Genomic DNA, 20,722 nt, shown 5'->3' with positions numbered 1-20,722 from the left:
AAACAGTCCTCAGACAATCCTCTTTTGAGGAAAAAAAAAAAAAAAAATGATGGGCCACTTGGATTTTCAGTTGGCGTTCAGGTAGAGGTCAATTGACAAATTACACAGGAATCCAAATTAAAAGATGCTCCAATCATATTGAAACCTATGCCACATTACTTGCCTGATCAAAAGATTAAAAAAAAAGTATGGTTTAGATGGTCTGTAACTGAATTCTATGGAGTTATGGGGTAAAAAAACAGCAAGAATGGTGACAAAGGTCAGTGTTAGTTTGTACAGGGGTCAAAAGTTAAAGTTGCTCCAATTTTGGTAACAAAGTGATGCAAATTACTAGTTAACACGGATTTAAAAAGGAATAGTTTGGACCATGTACCATCCTTATGTTACGGGGTAACATTTGTCACATGTCATAGAATCCAATAGACGTAGACCTTGTTGGACCATTACTTTGGAGACCAAGCATTCAACACAGTCAAAACTTTCATTTATTAATCCTATTAGCTCAACCAATAATTTGCATCACTTTTTACCAAAATTGAAGCAACTTTAACTTTTGACCCCTGTACAAAATAAAACTGACCTTTGTCACCATTTTTGCTGTTTTGATCCCGTAACTCTATAGAATTCAGTCACAGATAGTCCAAACCATACCTTCTTGGAATCTTTATGATCAGGCAAATAATGTGGAAAATTTTTCAATGATTGGAGCATCTTTTTTTGACCTCTGTGTAATTCTTCAATTGACTCCTACCTGACCACCGATTGAAAAGTCAAGTGGCCAATCTTTTTTTTTTTTGTTTTTTTTCCCAAGAGTGTCAAGTCAAGGTCGGCTTTATTGTCAATTCTTCACATGTAGTAGACATACAAGAAATTTCGTTTCTCACCTTCCCTCGGTGATAGGACAAGACATTTCGACAATAAGAATTTGTTGCTTTTATCACCATTTGCATGATTGTTTCACTTATCTGCTGCACTACAAGTTACAAATAAACTTGTTTGTGGATGACAAAGCACATGTACAAATCAAGGGGTATTTGTAAATCACTCTCTGTGCATTTGCAAATATTGAGACAAATTTAACTCCATATATCATGTAATGGCTACAGTACCAAACATTTGAAACCGTTTCCCCAAAAAATGTTTTCTCAAACTTTTCAATCTGAAACATCCATGTGAAATCACTTAAGTCGATATTTATTGAACCAAAGCCCAAATGAACCCTTACGTGCGCTCATGATACAAGTGTCAATACCTCAGGAGAAACCGATGTTGGAGATGGTGGCTTTTCTGTGGGTGCCAGCTCATGTTGGGGTTGAAGGCAATGAAATTGCAGGTGGCCTCGCTAAGGTAAGCTTAAAAGAAGTGAGCGTTCATTTTAAAGTGCCTTTTGGGAGAACTGAGTGTCGCTCTTTTGTTATGGATGCCATAGGGGAGCAGTGGCAGCAAATGTGGGATGCTGAAATTAGGGGAAGAAAGTCGTATGGTATTGTTCCTTCAGTTAATGGCACCATTATAAGCTCTGGCCTCTCTCGGCAGGATCATGTCAAGCTGACTCGTCTCCGGCTGGGCCATTGTTGGTTGGCTAGTGGGTTGTTCCTCATTAGAAAACACAAAGATGGCCTTTGTGAATTTTGTGATGTCCCTGAAACAGTGGCTCATTTTATTTTGCATTGTTCTGCTTATGCAGGGCAAAGAAAAGATATGTTCTGTGTGCTTACATCATTGGGAATTAACACCTTTTCCCTAAGGACCATTCTAGGTCAAGGAGCTTCCCCTAAAGAGAGGGCAATGGCAGTCAAACTTTCTGAGGAGCACAAGAGTGTTACAATAAAGTGTAGGGCAGATAAGGCATTGTGTTTTCTAGGTGCACATTCTGACAAGTGGGGGGCAGCAATATGCACTAGCCGTGCCTAGTCTGCCGGAAATAAAAAGGAGGAAACCGACACGCTTCGAATCTCCGTCGGCAGAGTGCCACAAGAAGCAGCTGGAGCTCTTTTTGTGGGCTTACAACGTAATTCTTCAGTACGTAGCTCTGTTTATCTTTTAGCAGACTTTTTTTTTTTTATCGGCTGCAGCAAAGCTCAAACTGGCATGATGTGTAGTGGTAATTTAATTTGGTACTCGGCGTTTTACGGAGTTTAGCATGATGGCTAACTAACGATAGCTAGTAGGTTTTACACTTAAACTGAACTGTTCTTCAAAAGGTTGCTAGCAAAATACCAGTAATGCAGTATTTTGATAAAACGACAACAAGCAAACAGAAGTGGTGTATTTAATACGACGCAGTCAATAACTCGTTTGATTTTGAATGTTTGTGTGGGAACAGCTAACCTGTTAGCAGGTGTGCTGCTAAGAACTGTCGGCCAGAAACTGAGGGCGCCTTCGATTAGTTCCTGTAAAATAAATACATTTTATTTCAGCAGTGCATATCACTAAAAACATAGCATGCGAATGTTACAATGGCTAATAGACGTTTTTCTTCCGTAGTCTGTTGTAAGGTGGATAAAGCTAGCTAAAAACAAGTAAAAAATAGACTATTAAAACACTTAAAACCAGGTCTCTAAAACAAAACTGTTAAAGTTAAGTTAAATTCCATAAAATAGAGTAACTGTCAAAGCTAACATGCTACAGAACGGGCTGAACATACAGTAATAAATGCAATTTAACAAGAAATTAGAGTAAAAAGGTTCTATTTTACACTGGGTCACAACAGCAGATTTGATATGGTTCTGCATATTTGGCACCATTTACACCAGATGCCCTTCCTGATGCAACTGCACATTACCTGGAGAGAATCTGGTGTTAAAACCAAACCCTTGTCTGCGTCGGGACACCTGGGTAATGGATCAGGTTGCCTGTTGGGGTGAAATACGGTGGGAACCTTGTGTGCACCTGTGGCTGCTGCTATAGCCATGAACCAAGATGTCCTTAATGTAGGATCAGGTGCCAGAGGTGAGGGATTGTAACACAATGGATGTAAAGGATAATAAAGGTTGCAGCAGGCCCTCAGACCCCAAACATCTGGGAATTTGCTTTTGGACCAGGCTAAGGATCTGTCAAGCATCTTGTGTTTGTCAGCGAAATATCGCGAAGATTCATCCCATCCTGTCGACGGCTGATGCTGAGACCCTAATTCATGCATTTGTCTCTTCTAGATTGGACTACTGCAATGTTTTATTTTCTGGTTTACCGCAGTCCAGCATTAGGGGTCTCTAATTGGTTCAAAATGCTGTAGCCAGACTTTTGAGAGGGAGCAGAAAGTTTGACCACATTACACCCATTTTGGCATCTCTTCACTGGCTTCCAGATTCTGTGAGATCAGATTTTAAGGTTCTGGTACTAATCTATAAAATTATTCATGGACTGGCACCTCCCTACTTAGCTGACCTAATTAAACCCTGCGTACTGGCCTGGGCTCTGTGTTCTCAGGGTGCAGGACTACTTTGTGTCCCTAGGGTACATAAAACATTTGTGGGTCACAGAGCTTTCTCTTATTGTGCCCCTGTTCTGTGGAATGACCTTGTATCATCAATAAAAGTCACATTCTTTAGAGACTTTCAAGTCCTGACTTAAGACACACTTATTTTCCCTTTCGTATGGCTAGCATAGTGGCATAGTATGTTACTCTGCTTTTTACCATTTTAAATTCATTTTATTAGGAAATGGAGCGGGCAGCGGTCTCAGCCTTATCTAAGGTCTGGGTCTTTTAATAAAGCTTGGGGCTAGTGGCTGGCGATCACCTTTAGTATTTCTTCTGTTTTTCATTTTGATTCATTTTGACAAATTATGCTGTATTTGTTGTCTTTCCGATGCCTGATTGTTTTTTTTTTTTTTTCCTCTCTCTCTCTCTGTTTAAGGTGCGGCTCCATCCAGAGATGGGTGTGGTGTCTGTTTCTGTAACCCTCCTGTCCTGTGCACCAGCAACATTTACTGTATTCATTTTGTCAATTGTTTTGTAAATTGTGGCGGTAGCATGGCCCAAGCAGAGGGTCACCCCTGTGAGTCTGGTCTGCTTGAGGTTGCTTAAGGTCGTATGTCGCAAATAGGTGACACTTTGTGTTACATGGTCAGAAATACCAAATTTTCAATTTTATGATATTTCATTACAATGCAGAAGTACTTTCAGGAAATCCAGTCACAACAGCAAAACTCAGTTTTAAACTTTTTGCAACGGCACACTTGTGGGGGCACTTAGATAGATTTCATAGCCAGCTTGCTTTTTTTGTGCTAACAGCGTGAATGGCCACACATTTTCTAAGTGCCAAGTGAGTGGTGTTAGATGTTCTGCATGCATGTCACCTGGAATTTGTCCGACACCTGTAGTGCAGCAGATAAGAGAATATTTAGAGGGGAATCCTGCAAATGGTGATAAAAGCATCAAATTCGGCAGAAATACTCCTCAGACAATCCTCTTTTGAAAAAACAGATTTTCCACTTGAATTTTCAATCGGTGGTCAGGTAGGGGTCAATTGAAGAATTACAGAGGTCAAAATTAAAAGATGCTCCAATCATATTGAAAAATATTCCACATTATTTGCCTGATCATAAAGATTCCAAAAAGGTATAGTTTGGACTATCTGTGACCAAGCATTCAACACTGTCAACACTATTCCATTTATTAATCCTATTAGTTTATTAATCCTAAAAGTTAAAGTTTATCCAACATATTTTTACACAAATACTGACACAGTTAAGGAAAAGAAAGCTATAGTAAGTAGATCATTTTAATGAATGTTTTGCTAATGTGGGGATTTTTTTTAATCAAACTCAATTGTACCTTCCAATAAGTGTTCTTGGGATAACAGTACAACAAGTAATAACCTTTCAGATTCAGTGTTTATCAGAGAAACTGATGAATATGAATTAACTGACATAGTTCATAAACTAGGGGAAAAAATCTACTGATTGCGATAACTTTGATATGTTTTTGATTAAAAAATGTTATTGATTGTGCCGCTAAACCTTTAACTCATATTTGTAATTTGTCATTAATGACTGGGAGATGTCCTTCCAAAATGAAAATAGCTAAAGTGATACTGCTGTTCAACTCTGGTGACAAACATGTTTTTTCAAACTACAGGCAAATCTCACTGACCTCAGTTTTCAAAAACTCTGGAAAAGGTATTCATTAAGAGGTTAAATGATTTTCTATCCAGACATCACATACTAAATAAGCAGAAATATGAATTTAGAAAAAAATCATACTTCATTGGTGGTAATTGATTTCATATGCTGTAGGTTTTTTTTTTGTTTTTTTTTGTCTTACAGAAAGCATTTGATACCATAGATCACACCTTATTATTGGATAAATCATGGAGGTATGGTATCAGTTGAATCTAATATGTTTTCCTGTTGTTGGATTGTTTTCTTTTCATTGTGAATGTTAAGATCAGATTAACCTCAGATTTCGGATGTGGCTTGCGCATGGCATAGTGATGTGCATCCTTTATTATGAAAATTTTGGGGATTAATTTTCAAAACCTTTATTTGTTTAACGTAACATTCATACTTCGACAATGGAAATCTTATATTTGCTGTGAGTTCAAGTAAGTGTGAGTTCAAGTTTAAATAAACTGTGTTCAGGAGGTGGGATACTGATTTGCTGTTTCAAATATTCTAAATTGTTTAATTTTGTCTGACGCTCTTCCAATAACCCATATAATAGGAATCCTTTTATTTTCATATAATTGATAATAAAACTTTTTTTTTTAAACAATATGAAATAACTATACTTAAGCTCCCAATTTTCTATAAGAATACAAACTTCCTACAGGCACTGCACTAGTAAAATACAATTCAGGGACTTAGGAACCAAACACATATCATTCATATATAAAAGAAACAGCAATGAATCAAGGACAACTCTGAGGCACCACATGTAATCTTCAAAAATTCTGAGTTTGCCTTATTAGTATTGACACTCTGATACCTGTTTTGTAGATAGCTGGTTATCCAATCATGTTCCAGTCCCCTGTTATACTTCTGTAATTTATTTAATAGTAAGGTGTGGTCTATGATGTCAAATGCTTTCTGTGAATAAAAAAACCCTGCTGTACATTGGTTATTCTCAGTTGTATTTATTTGTTCAACAAAGTCCATTAAAGCTAATGAGGTGTTTCCATTTTTCCTGAATCCATATTGCTGTTCATGAAGTATGTTTTTTTTTTGCTATGAAATCATTTAGCCTCTGTTCAAATATCTTTTCCAATTTTTTTTTAAAAGTCTGGTAACAGTGAGAATGGCTTGTAGTTTGAAAACACATTTGTCACCAGATTTGAACAGTGGAATCACTTTGGCTGTTTTAATTTTTGAAGGGAATCTCCCAGTCATTAGTGACAGATTACAAATATAAGTTAAGGGTTTAACTATACAATATATATAGCTGGATGGAAGCCTTTACAGGTCTGTGTGTGTAAGCATGGTGCTGTTTTAATCACTGTTGATTAATTGATCATGAAAAATGATTTGCTGAAGCTCTTCTTACTTATGTATGTTTTTGTTTGTTTGTTTCAGGTTTCTCAATCCATTTGAATGGCTCCTCCACAGCCAGAAATAATCACAATGACATGACCAATGGCACACTGTAGTCTGCTCAATCGTGGTCACTTTGGAGTTGGATCATGAATGACAAACTTGTCTTCTTGGGCCTGCTGTATTTTGTCCAGGGCATCCCCTATGGTCTGCAGTCTTCCTTGCTTCCTGTCTACCTCCGTGGAGCTGGTCACTCTCTTACCCGTATCGGCTTTACTAAGATCCTCTACTTCCCCTGGGTCCTCAAGGTGCTTTGGGCACCTTTGATTGACCGGATTGGCACTAAGCGTCGCTGGCTGGTGTGGACTGTCTTGGGGTTGGCGCTGACATGCCTCTCCAGTGCTGCCCTGGCCCCAGAGGCCCATATCTGGGGAGTAGCCGGAACCTTACTGACGATGAACACCCTGGCATCAGTCCAGGACATTGCTGTAGATGGTGCAGCTGTGGGACTGTTGAAAGGTCGCGGGGAGCTTGGCCTGGGAAACACAGCCCAGGTTGTGGGCTATAAAGCTGGGTCTGTATTTGCTGGAGGAGGCCTACTTGCTGTGATCGATGTGGCTGGATGGAGCTGGATGTTCATGCTCCTGACATTTGTATACGCAGGCGTGGCTCTGTATGTGTGGGGGGCCCCTGTACTGGATGGTGAAGCTGTGAGAGGCCAGCAGGCAGATGGCAGCAGGAGGACAGCCCAGGGAGCTGAAGGTGTGAGGCCATGGAAGGTGTGGAGGAAGCTGCTGGCAGTACCTGGAACCCCTTGGACTGTACTGTATGTGCTCACGTACAAACTGGGTGAGTCTGATTAACAGGCAAGCGTGTTTCCATGGAGATGAAGGGCCTAATTTACATAAATTACTGATAATAGGTCTGCCATCTAATTAATTTTTATTTTTACACACTAGGCCCAATATTGACACAGTTTATGAAAGCATTTTGCAGTGACTGTAAATGTTGTGTGTACAGAGTAGACTAAGTTCCCATCACTTACAAAAGCATTCAGACCTACATTCAGTTGTTATTTATCTAGCATAGCCCACTGCTGCTGTCTGCAGTATCTGTGTCAACATTCATTTTGCTATCCTGCTTAGTCCAGTAAAGGGTCACCGGTGGTGGTGGGGGTGGGGGTTGCTGAAGCCTATCAAAGAGTTCATTGGGTGAGAGATGGGGTACACCCAGGCCGCCAGTCTATCGCAGAGCCTCAGGCGCTACAACTTTCACAAAAAAAGTGCGTACAATGTCGATCTTCTGTCTTATTCAGACAATGACACAATTGAGAAACCTGGAAGATTTCATGTAATTCTATTCAGCAGTTTGTTAAAGTTTGTCCTATAGGATCTGAGACATGCATGGATGAAGTACAAACAGAATATTCCCTATTCTACAGGGAATATTTGAATACATTTGATTTTTTTTCTCTCTTTGCAAACTGTCAGCATCTAAAGTGGCATATGAGGATTTTGCCAACAAACTTAAGCTGGGCAGACACTGTACTATATTTTCAATTGTACTCAGCTCCAGCTCAAACTGTATGGCAAAACCACAGGGTGTAAGAGTTCAGAGTGCACGATTTATGTTCTCACACTATGCCTGACTAGAGCCCAATGCTCTGATGTGATGTGACTACTCACATTGTAAGTTCAAAAACCACATGTCAGACTCGTGTTTCTGGAAGCAAAACGTAAACAGAAGCTTTTTTTTTTTTTTTTTTTTTTTCCAAACTTTATTTCCATTTTGTATTTTTGCAAAAACTCTCAATGGGAGACATCACATTTTTAACAACAACAACAAAAAAACAATAGAAGACTTTACATGAGTTGAAGAATAAGGGGGAAACAAGAAACAGAAGCTACTCTCCCAAAGAGATGATCACTGTTTATGCTGTCTCCAATTCCGCATCGGTGTTTGCACATGCACAGTGTGAGAGGTTGGGGTAAATTGGCTCGTAGATGCTTGTAGCACTGCTTCAACAATGCGATATCCTCACGAGGGCCGACCAGAATATCAAACAGGTTTGATTTTCATCTGACCATACAATTGCCAATCGGGAGCTGGTTGTGAGAGATTAATCACAGCTCGTTACTCCATGATTAAGCTGAAACTCGGCACGATCCAAAAAATTCTCGCATGAGAGAAAAATCTACTCAGAAGGGCCAAAACTCACCCAGTGTAAGCCCAGTTTTAGGTACACAAGATGGGATTTTAATTTTTGGTCTTTGCCATATGTATGTGTTTTTTTGTATTATTGTGGGGGTTGCAGCTCATTATTTTCATTATCGCTGAATCTGCTATTTTCTCAATAAATTGATTAGTTGTTTGGTCCATAAAATAGTGAAAAACTTTGATCAGACTATTTCCAAAAGCCCAAGGCAACATCATCAATTGTTTTATTTGGTCCACAACTCAACCAGAAAATATTAATATTTAAGAAGCTGAAATCAGAGGAAAAGAGATGTAAAAGATTCTCTCATCAAGATGACAGAATTGTTCATCTTGATGAGAAAATGTTTTGTGCAAAATTGTATTTTGATACAACTATTGTACCCACTGCTGGACGCGGGGTGGGAATTGCAATTGTTGAGCATATTAGCACAAACCAGCAATAGTAATATACCTGTTCACAAATGAAATACAAATTGAAACAGCAATCCTTTCTCCTTTAACTAACCATACAGGAGAGATAAAAATAAGTATTACATGTCACTGTCCACCTTTTTGGTGAAAACAAACAATCATGGGGGAGTGGCGTTTGGTTTTGATTTTCTTTGCCTCCGGGAACTGACGTCGATGCCACTCAACAACTTGCAGCAGGTGTTGGCGCTGCTGTTCATCCTTTGTTAGGATCTGATTGTAATCCTGGATAAGTGCAACTCCTTGCTCAGTAAAATCATTGACAGCAGCAATGCACCTTCTTGATATCTGTATCATGAATAGCAAAGGTACAGAGGGACATAATAAAACAAGTTTCACTGAAATCCATAGGGGGCACACCGAGATATGGCCAAATGAAAATCGCCAAATATCGCGTTCTTAACATAAAGAGCACCACCTATGCAAAAGCGCCCTAACTAAGCCATCGCCATTTATGCAAATTTGGAAAGAACTTGTCCCAGTGTAGCCAAATATGCATAAATGAGCAAGGCTTATTCAGGACGCAGGCCCTGGGAGGGTTCCAAATGTAGCCCAAAATGCCAAAAGTTGTGACTTGAAGCGCCACCTATAGGCAGCGCCCTCAGTTAGCCTTGAAAAATATAACGTTAAATGGGAGAACTCCACCCATACATTCATATACCATAAGATCAATGAGGCTTACTAAGGGCACACAAATATATTCAAAGGTCAAAATCCACATTTTGACTATGTCTCTGTTTTGGCCCTTTAACCCCTACCATAAAAAGGGCCGTAATTTTCTGCCCGAAGGCATCTTTGGATAAAAAACGTAATTTTTGTCCATTTGGACAATATACCTTCCCCTAAAAAAAAAAAAAAAAATTCAGTGTCCTACTGAAACATGATATAACACCCCCTTCTATGAACCATTCCACAGTTACAGACTACGGCTCTTAAATATTTATTTTACAATTATGTTTTTTTGCATTTCTAACTTATTAGCCCGGTAAGGGCAGCACAGTGGCTTAGTGGTTAGCACTGTTGCCTCACAGCAAGGAGGTCATGGGTTTAATTCCTTCTGTGGCCTTTCTGTGTGGAATTTGCGTGTTCTCCCCATGTTTGTGTGGGTTCTATCCAGGTGCTCCAGCTTCCTCCCACATCCAAAGACACGTAGGTTAGGTGGATTGGAAACATTAAATTGTCCGTAGGTGTGCATGTGGGTGTGTCTGTGTTTGTTTTTCTATATGTGTCCCTGCGACAGACTGGCATCCTGTCCAGGGTGTACCCGGCCTTACGCTCTATGGCTGGGATAGCCTCCAGCCCCCGCGACCCTTAATTGGAGTAAGCGGTTGAAGATGTGTGTACTCAAAAAAAAAATTGCTCTTTGGATGAACTCAATTAAATTATGTGCAGGATTTCCATCTAATAAATATATATAGCCCCAACTTAAAGCACAAGATATAAAATGCAAGAGTCAAACATTCTAGTTCATCCACATGTATTTCATTGCAGATTTTTTTATAAGGATGGTTTCTTTGGTATGTTTAATTTTAAGGTGGTAAATATCAGAAAATTCTTTATAATAAAACTTTTATTTTTACTTGCTGAATTCCACATCAACAGATGCAAATTCAATGGTTCAAAACTCTTCTGTTTTTATGAGTAAACACCTCTGTTCCACAGGGCACTGTGCCATTATGATCCCCACAATCCAGAAAAAGTACAGAAACAGGAAGAAAGATTGGCATGCCGCCTATCAGGCTGGCTTATAAAGTGCAGACCTGGCAACTTGCACAACAAATGCTGCTTTTACTTTGACTTTTACCTCGATGGAACACAATCCAACAAGTATCAAGCTGTACTCATTAGGACTACCTCGTTTAAAGATGTTTGAACACGATTGAAGTTTTTAACACTACGTACACTTGGATACGGTCGTGTAATCACACCGATAATGAATTAGGATGTAATTTTTCAACAGCTCGAAAATTTCAGCCCGATTTCAAAATTGGTGCTGATGATGGCTGTATATACCAAGTTTATTCAAGATTAACAAAAGATGGATCAAGAAGTTACAGTGGTGCTTCACAACACGCCCTGAATTAACTATTCGGGATGAAACGGGAAAGAATGGCGTTTCCGAGAGCCTTGTTTAACCCCTCCCCTCAGTGCCCCTGAGCATGGTGTTATTTTAGTGTTTGAAATGTGTGTTCAAAATAAGAGCCACACTGATTTGACACAGGCTGAGCAGGGGTGGTGCCCAAGTGGTTAGTGCACTTGGTTTCAGTATGGAAGGTTCCCACTTCAAACCCCACCCCTGCCACATTTCTCTGTGTAATGTGAAGTTGTCAGGAAGGGCATCCGGTGTAAAACTTGTGCCAATTCAACATGCAGATCCATTTTGGATTTGCTGTGGCGACCCCGAATGCAAATAAGGGAGCAGCCGAAAGGACTTACTTTTACTGATTTGACACAGGCTCTATTGACGCTGTTTACAATCTTTCAGCACCAGTAGGTGGTTTTGGTCATGTGAGGATGGATAATAGTCACATACTGCTTGTATTCAGTATTACTGTGTTTACAATTATACTTTTATATTGCATTTTGCAACATCATTCATTTTATACAGGTCATCTGTTGCACGCCAGTCAATCAGTGGTTAGCACTGTTGCCTCACAGCAAGAAGGGCATGGGGTCACTTCCAGTGTGAGCCTTTCTGTGTGGAGTTTGCTCCCTGTGTTTGTGTGGGTTCCCTCCAGGTGCTCTGGCTTCCTCCCACATTCTAAAGGCGTGCAAGTTAGATGATTTGGAATCTTTAAATTGGCCGCAGGTATGAATGTCTTTGTCTGTCTACATGTGTCTGTCTATACACACCCTGTGACTGCTGGGATAGGCTCCACCCCCCCCAATGACCCTTAACTGGAGTAAGCGGGGACAGAAAATGTGGATGGGTGGATCTGCCACACACATGTTGATCATGTATTTTCTCTTGGGTCACAATGGCAATAAGTGTGTTTTATACTTTGTGTTGTCATCTGTGATTATTTATTTGTGGATTTTTTTCAATAATAAAACCAATTAATCAAAATATTCTTATTGTATCATTTTATATGATGTAATTTTAATAATGAATAAATAAAATTCAATATGCAAGTTCAGTTGATTGGAACATTCCTTTTTATTTGGAGCCCTGCTCATAAAATTGACACAAATATAAACCAATAATACACATGCTCTCTCTCTTCTGGTGGTGTGTTGCACAATTGACCGTATGGGCGAGCCACCACGGAGCATTCATGCATAAAAGTACTTTGACATTTTAGAGCACCATAATTGAAGATAATATAATTTCCAGGGATGTCCATTTTTCAACAAAACAATGCAAAAAAGTAATTGTGCACTGTTACAAAGGTATGGCTGCAGAAGAAGAAATGATCTGGACTGGCCTGTCTGCAGTCCTGATTCTGTAGAGAATGCATGGAGTATTTTGAAAGGGAAAAATGCAGTAACGACGACGCTGTACTGATGCACACCTTACAATGTCTTTACAGGAAGAACGGGACTTGAAACACTTCGTTGCTTCATATTCTCAGTGCCTTTTTAAATGTTGTTTGAAGGAATGGTAACATAACTGGTAAATTCTTGATCACACAAAACATTAAATATCTTGGGTTCATGCTGTCTACATGAAATACGAGGTCTGTTAGAAAAGTATCCGACCTTTTTAATTTTTTTCAAAAACCTGATGGATTTGAATCACGTGTGCTTGCATGAGCCAGCCTTGAACCTTCGTGCGCATGCATGAATTTTTTCACGCCTGTCGATTGCGTCATTTGCTTGTAAGAAGCATTTGTGTGAGGATGGGTGTAGTCTCTCTCGTCGTTTTTTCTTTGCAAGGAAAATGGCAGAACGACTGGAGCAGCGCGACTGCATCAAATTTTGCCAGAAACTGGGCGACAGCCAGGTGGAAACCATTTGGATTATACAGATGGCTTTCTGTGACGATGCTATGGGCATCACACAGATTAAGGAGCGGTTCAACCGGTTTAAAGACGTCCGCACAACGGTGGAGAGTCAGCCGCGCTCTGGGCGGCCATCAACACGCTGAAATGACCGGATCATTCCAAAGTGAACGCTGTGGTGATGTGGGACCATCATGTGACTATCCGAAAAATTGCGGAAGAGATGGACATCAGCACTTTTTCGGCACATTCCACTGTGACAGAAGATTTGGCCATGAAAAGAGTTGCAGCGAAATTCATGCCAATGGCTTTGGCACGAAGCTGATGGCGAAGCAAAAGCGCCACCGTGTTGAAGCCTCACAGGACATGTGACATGCCCAGCTCTTCCACAATTCGGAAGATTCAGACGTCTTTCGGTGGCTTTTCAGTCGTGTGACTATCCGAGAAACTGTGGACGAGGTGAGCATGCCAAATGGTTTCCACCTGGCTGTCGCCCAGTTTCTGGCAAAATTTGATGCAGTCGTGCTGCTCCAGTCATTCTGCCATTTCCTTGCAAAGAAAAAAACGACGAGACTCCACCCATCCTCACACAAAGGCTGCTTACAAGCAAATGACGCAATCGACAGGCGTGAAAAAAATTCACGCATGCGCAGGAAGGTTCAAGGTTGGCTCATGCAAGGACACGTGATTCAAATCCAACAGGTTTTTGAAAAAATAAAAAGGTTGGATACTTTTCTAACAGACCTCGTACAAGTCCCCCGCCAATTTGCATTTTCCATGCAGTCCCAACTTTTTCTGATTTGGGGTTGTACAATACCATGGTATAGTGTGGTATCAGTGTGTGCTCCAAGACATGTACAATCAGCCCTGTGTCAGTACCATCACTGAGATGGAAAAGCCATTTTTCAAAAATTGACAAAGCAGCTCAACAGATGTTTACACTGAATCACCAGGACAAATGCCAATCCTTGTTTAATGTCAAATTTGGATGAATGGCTTCCTTCTTCATCATATATGTTAAGTAACAGCGATTCATATTAATTCAGATCATAGTGATAGAGTGCTTTCTAAAAGGTAAATGATGTTGTGTTTCTAATCTATGCTGATGCCGAAATCAATTCCTTAATTGTACCCCTGAGGTTCTTCCATGTTAATTGAGGCCTCCTTCCTCAGTGATCTACAGTCTGCACGGTGCAAAACATCTTACATTTCTGTGGATTGCACAGTTGCTTGTGGCACCATGAATCTTTTTGAGAAGGATCTTAAGAGGGAAGCAGGGTTGTGGAGATCCGACATTGTGCTCTTGTTACGTTGACTTCATCCTTTAGAATTGTTTTTGGAAACTAAAAAAAAAGAAAAAAAAAAGCACAGGTTCTTCAGTTGTGCTGTTAAAATTCATCCAAAGATTCTCATTCAGAAGCAGAAGTGATTTAATCAATTTGTGGAATCTTATGGAATCTTCTGTCATATTTAACGACGCATCATCCTGGTGTATGCAAATGACTCGCTGAAAATCTCAGTGAATAAAAACTGGGGGAAAAATATTTCTTGTAACTGTTATTCTTTATAATTTTATAGTCAATAAGACATTCGTATTTAACATTTTGTTTGATAAAATTGAATATTTACAAAGATTGCGTTTAAAAGTTAATTGCAGAAGTGTTTGTAAATATATGCCTGCTCCTGTAGAATAGTGTGACAACAAATGCGGGGCCAGAGCTCACCACTAGGGGGCGCCGTTGCTGTGTCTATAAACGCCATTGTAAATGCACCCAGTTTAAAAAGTTTGTCGCCTGTTTTTGATAGTGGCACTGAAAGAGAATAGGACTTCGGACCAGATAAAGAATTATCTTTATATGTACAGTGCATCTGGAAAGTATTCACAGCACTTCACGTTTTCCACATTTTGTTACATTACAGCCTTATTCCAAAATGAGGTAAATTCTTTTCCCCCTCAAAGTTCTACTCACAACACCCCATAATGATGACATGATTTTTTTTTTAAGTTATTAAAAATAAAAAAACTAAGAAATCTCATGTACATATGTCTTCACACCCTTTGCTCAATACTTGGTTGATGCACCTTTGGCAGCAGTTACAGTCTCAAGTCTTCTTGAATATGATGCCACAAGGTTGGTGCACCTATCTTTGGGCACTTTTGCCCATTCCTCTTCAGGTTGGATGTGGCGCATCGGTGCACAGCCGTTTTCAGATCTCTCCAGAGATGTTCAAATGGATTCAGGTCTGGGCTTTGGCTTGGCCACTCAAGGACATTCACAGAGTTGTCCTGAAGCCACTCCTTTGATATGTTGGCTGTGTGCTTAGGGTCATTGTCCTGCTGAAAGATGAACCGTCGCCCCAGTCTGAGGTCAAGCGTGCTCTGGAGCAGGTTTTCATCCAGGATGTCTCTGTACATTGCTGTATTCATTTTTCCCGCAGGGCTCGAAATAGTACGTGCATGTGCTAGTTTGTGCACGTATTCAAGCGGTGCACGTAATTTTATACTGCACTTGCACTGGTGCAAGTAATTTTATCCAAGTTTTATCAACTATAAGCACCAGTAAAATGAACCAGTAAAGGAATAAATAAGGAAAAAAACAATTTCCAGTGTGTTGTCTTCATCTTCCCTGCATTTTATGACTCTCACACATGGAGTGAGTTGCTGTGCTCTATTTGTTATGTTCGCGCGCACACGTTAACAAAGAAAAGAAAAAAACTGGCTGCGGTTCCCGTCTCTCTCTCTGCCCTCAAACTCTGTCATCATTGTGTTATAAACCAGTCACCATTTGTTTTATTATACATCTGTGTAGTTAATAAAACTATCTTCACGGACGATTAGTTCGCGCGTAAACCCTAACCCAGGAGAGGTCACTTAAAGTGATATTTTTTTTCTGGCCATGATAATTTCTGCGCACGTTTTCCTTTAATTGAGCCCACGAATTAATAAAACATGCTCTCAAATTAATAAAACGTGTGCACGTTTTCCTGGCCATAATAATTCATGCACACGTTTTCCATTCATTCAAAATAAACTCCATAATATGACCTAAATTGTCATCCTCACGACGGGGAGACGCTTCACCCTCAGCATCTGTTTTAATGTGCTTAAATTCCCGATGATGTCATGCTGGGCAGCTGGAGTTCTCTGTATGTCCTTGTGTGCCCAAACCATGATGATACACCCTGACCAGATCCATTTCTAATGGGGAAATGTATTACACTGTCTCCTGGTTTGCCGACTAATAGCCAACATTTATGTGTCAAGACAATATTGAATAATTGAGTGCCCATTTTACAAATTGTGGCCACGTTTAAGTAGATTGTGCCCTTGTTTTTTGCTCAAACGATGCTTAAAACATGCACACAGTATCATAAAACGAGCGCACAATATCATAAAATGTGCGCACAATATAATGAAACGAGCGCACAATATCATAAAACGTGTGCACATTCTCTCCACATGCAAAACATTTTGCGATGACACTTCCAGGGCTCCGTAGTTCCTCTCTCTCTCTCCTGAAACTGTTATAATTGTGTTATAAACCAGTCACCATTTGTTTTATTACACATCTGTGTAGTTAATAAATAAAATAATCTTCACGGACGATTCGTTGGCATGTGCATGTGAAGAAAAAACAAAAACTGTCTGCTGCTGCTGCTGCTTCCCCCTAAAACTCTCCCCAGAGAGGAAGAGTCTGACACATCAGAGGAGTTTTAAGGTTGATATAAGACTGACTTTTGGTTGTGCAAGTAAATTTTTTTGGTGCAAGTAATTTTTTTTTTTTTTTTTTACTTAGTAGCACCAGTGCAAGTAGGTTAAATGTATTTCGACCCCTGTCCCTCAATCCTGACTAGTCTCCCAGTTCCTGCATTTGAAAAACTTCTCCACAGCTTGATGCTGCCACCACCATGCTTCACTGTAGGGATGGTGCCTGGTTTCCTCCAAACATAATGCCTGGCATTCACGCCAAAGAGTTCAATCTTTGTGTCATCAGACCAGAGAATTTTGTTTTCATGGTCTGCCATGTGCCTTTTAGTAAGGAGTGGCTTCCGACTGGGCACTCGACCATACAGGCCTGATTGGTGGATTGCTGCAGAGATTCTCTGTCCACAGAGGAATGCTGTAGCTCTGACAGAGTGACCATTGGGTTCTTGGTCACCTCCCTGACTACCTCCACCTCTCCCAGATCTTTCAGTTTAGACGGGCGGCCAGCTCTAGGAAGAGTCCTGGTGGATCTGAACTTCTTCCATTTACGGATGATGGTCACTGTGCTCATTGGACCTTCACAGCAGCAGAAGTGTTTGTACCCTTCCCCAGATTTGTTCCTCAAGACAGTCCTGTCTCAAAGGTCAACAGACGATTCCTTTGACTTCATGCTTGGTTTGTTTTCTGACATCCACTGTCAACTGTGGGACCTTATATGTAGACAGGTGTGTGACTTTCCAAATCATCTCCAATCAACTGTGTTTATCCCAGGTGGACTCCAGTTAAGCTGTAGAAACATCTCAAGGATGACTAGTGGAAACTGGCTGGACCTGAGTTCAATTTTGAGCTTCATGGAAAAGACTGTAAATACTTATGTACATATGATATCTTAGTTGTTTTTCTTAATTTTTCATAATTTTGTAAAAATCACCAAACATTTTCACATTGTCATTATGGGGTATTGTGTGTAGAATTTTGAGGGAAAAAAAAAAATCCATTTTGGGATCAGGCTGTAACATAACAAAATGTGGAAAAACTGAAACACTATGAATACTTTCTGGATGCACTGTACTTTTTATTTTCCTTTTTTAAAAATCACACTTCCATAAAATAAATGAAAAACACATTAATTTCATGCGAGCAATTTTATTTGTGAAAGGCATTGTAAGGTAGAATAAACTTAAAATAGTTTTGGAAGAGTCAGCATTATGCCTGTGGGAGAGAGTGGATAGCACCATAGTTTGGTTTTTGGTAGCAAAAGGGGATTATGTAAGGATTAGAATGTCTTTGTGTCTGTGGCATTCAGAAACTGAAATGGAAGATGCAGCATCTGACTGATGTGTGTATGTGGGTGGTGGTATTATATTTGTCTCTTCATATTTCCATAGTATGTGTGTGATTGTTTGTGTGGTTTTTTTAATTGTTTGTATGTGTCTCCGTGTTTCTGAGATCGTGTGAAGGGTACTTCTGTAATCGGATGAGCACCAGCAGACAAAATGTGAAGGCTAGCTGGACGCCCTAATCTGTCTAGATATCCCCCTCTTACACTCTCACACAGCAGTGTCTGATGTTGGTGATTGTATCAATAATTACTCCTTATGTTTTCAGTGTTGTGATTGAGGCCTAGATTCATTAACAGCCCAGTCACTCGTTTGAGATTCTTGTTGTGGCTGAAGTATTTGTGAGCAAATGTGATTGTGTAATATTTCAGAATAAGCTTTGGTGCTGCAGCATAATTGTGCATGTGAGACAATATTGTTTTTGTTGGAGCAGTGTCTGGTGTTGTTTGTTTGTGCGGGACTGAAGATCTGTCTGTCTGAACACCACCTCCCACTCACATACTCGGTCACAAAACCCCACTTCCCCCAATGTATCTCTAATGAACAATGAGTTGGTACTGTGTTCTACAACCCCTGGCAAAAATTATGGAATCACTGGCCTTGGAGGATGTTCATTCAGTTATTTAATTTTGTAGAAAAAAAGCAGATCACAGACATGACACAAAACTAAAGTCATTTCAAATGACAACTTTCTGGCTTTAACACTATACACTATAAAACACTATAAGAAATCAGGAAAAAAAATTGTGGCAGTCAGTAACGGTTACGTTTTTAGACCAATCAGAGGGAAAAAAATATGGAATCACTCAATTCTGAGGAATAAATTATGGAATCACCCTGTAAATTTTCATCCCCAAAACTAACACCTGCATCAAATCAGATCTGCTCGTTAGTCTGCATCTAAAAAGGAGTGATCACACCTTGGAGAGCTGTTGCACCAAGTGGACTGACATGAATCATGGCTCCAACATGAGAGATGTCAATTGAAACAAAGGAGAGGATTATCAAACTCTTAAAAGAGGGTAAATCATCACGCAATGTTGCAAAAGATGTTGGTTGTTCACAGTCAGCTGTGTCTAAACTCTGGACCAAATACAAACAACATGGGAAGGTTGTTAAAGGCAAGCATACTGGTAGACCAAGGAAGACATCAAAGCGTCAAGACAGAAAACTTAAAGCAATATGTTTCAAAAATCGAAAATGCACAACAAAACAAATGAGGAACGAATGGGAGGAAACTGGAGTCAACGTCTGTGACCGAACTGTAAGAAACCGCCTAAAGGAAATGGGATTTACATACAGAAAAGCTGAACAAAAGCCATCATTAACATCTTAACAGAAAAAACAAGGTTACAATGGGCTAAGGAAAAGCAATCGTGGAGTGTGGATGACTGCCTGAAGAGAACATGTAAATTTCCAGTCATTGATGATATGGGGCTGCATGTCAGGTAAAGGCACTGGGGAGATGGCTGTCATTACATCATCAATAAATGCACAAGTTTACGTTGATATTTTGGACACTTTTCTTATCCCATCAATTGAAAGGATGTTTGGGGATGATGAAATCATTTTTCAAGATGATAATGCATCTTGCCATAGAGCAAAACTGTGAAAACATTCCTTGCAAAAAGACACATAGGGTCAATGTCATGGCCTGCAAATAGTCCAGATCTTAATCCAATTGAAAATCTTTGGTGGAAGTTGAAGAAAATGGTCCATGACAAGGCTCCAATCTGCAAAGCTTATCTGGCAACAGCAATCAGAGAAAGTTGGAGCCAGATTGATGAAGAGTACTGTTTGTCACTCATTAAGTCCATGCCTCAGAGACTGCAAGCTGTTATAAAAGTCAGAGGTTGTGCAACAAAATACTAGTGATGTGTTGGAGCGTTCTTTTGTTTTTCATGATTCCATAATTTTTTCCTCAGAATTGAGTGATTCCATATTTTTTTCCCTCTGCTTGGTCTAAAAAAGTAACCGTTACTGACTGCCACAATTTTTTTTCCTGATTTCTTATAATGTTTCTTAAAGCCAGAAAGTTGCCATTTGAAATGACTTAAGTTTTGTGTCATGTCTGTGATCTGCTTTTTTTTCTACAAAATTAAACAACTGAATGAACATCCTCCGAGGCCGGTGATTCCATAATTTTTGCCAGGGGTTGTACATGCTAACCAATCAGTGGGGGCCTCTAGTCTGAACTGTGACCTCTTTGCCGTCTGAGGCCACAGACATGATGGGAGAACTGTGTGGATAGACTCAGCAGGATTGGGTGATGTGGGGAAAGAAACAAAGTTTAAGAAACAGTTCTGGACAGAAACATACCTGTACATGTTGGCAAGGTGGATCTGCATTTTGATTTGGCACAAGATTTACACCGGATGCCCTTCCTGACGCAACTCGACATTACATGGACAAATATGGCAGGGGTGGGGTTTGAACCGGGAACCTTCCACACTTGGCAAGTTAATAACTTTCACAAATCCTCATCAAATTTTGCCAAAATATTTATTTATTTATTTTTACTTTTGAAGTCACAGCCATACAACGTACTGCCTTTATAGCATGTAGCTTAGTGGCTAAGT

At 39.9% G+C, this 20,722-nt stretch overlaps 1 protein-coding gene across 2 annotated transcripts in view; it reads left to right on the top strand.

Moving 5' to 3' along the window:
- The first annotated feature begins 1,937 nt into the window (after nucleotides 1–1,937).
- The window catches only part of mfsd3 (major facilitator superfamily domain containing 3), an 88,271-nt gene continuing 69,486 nt past the window's right edge, over nucleotides 1,938–20,722 (top strand). The window contains exons 1-2 of one of the 2 annotated variants that reach the window (XM_034169801.1): nucleotides 1,938–2,022; nucleotides 6,514–7,320. In XM_034169801.1, the coding sequence (XP_034025692.1) occupies nucleotides 6,621–7,320 (700 nt within the window). In that variant the 5' untranslated portion in view covers nucleotides 1,938–2,022; nucleotides 6,514–6,620. Of the gene's footprint in view, nucleotides 2,023–6,513; nucleotides 7,321–20,722 lie in introns of those variants that run through there. The other variant, XM_034169802.1, reaches the window with a different exon arrangement.

Source organism: Thalassophryne amazonica, chromosome 5 (genome assembly GCF_902500255.1).
Source record: "Thalassophryne amazonica chromosome 5, fThaAma1.1, whole genome shotgun sequence".
NCBI lineage: Eukaryota > Metazoa > Chordata > Actinopteri > Batrachoidiformes > Batrachoididae > Thalassophryne > Thalassophryne amazonica.
Note: the sequence above shows the minus strand (reverse complement) of the source record. Positions and strands in the feature narration are given on the sequence as shown.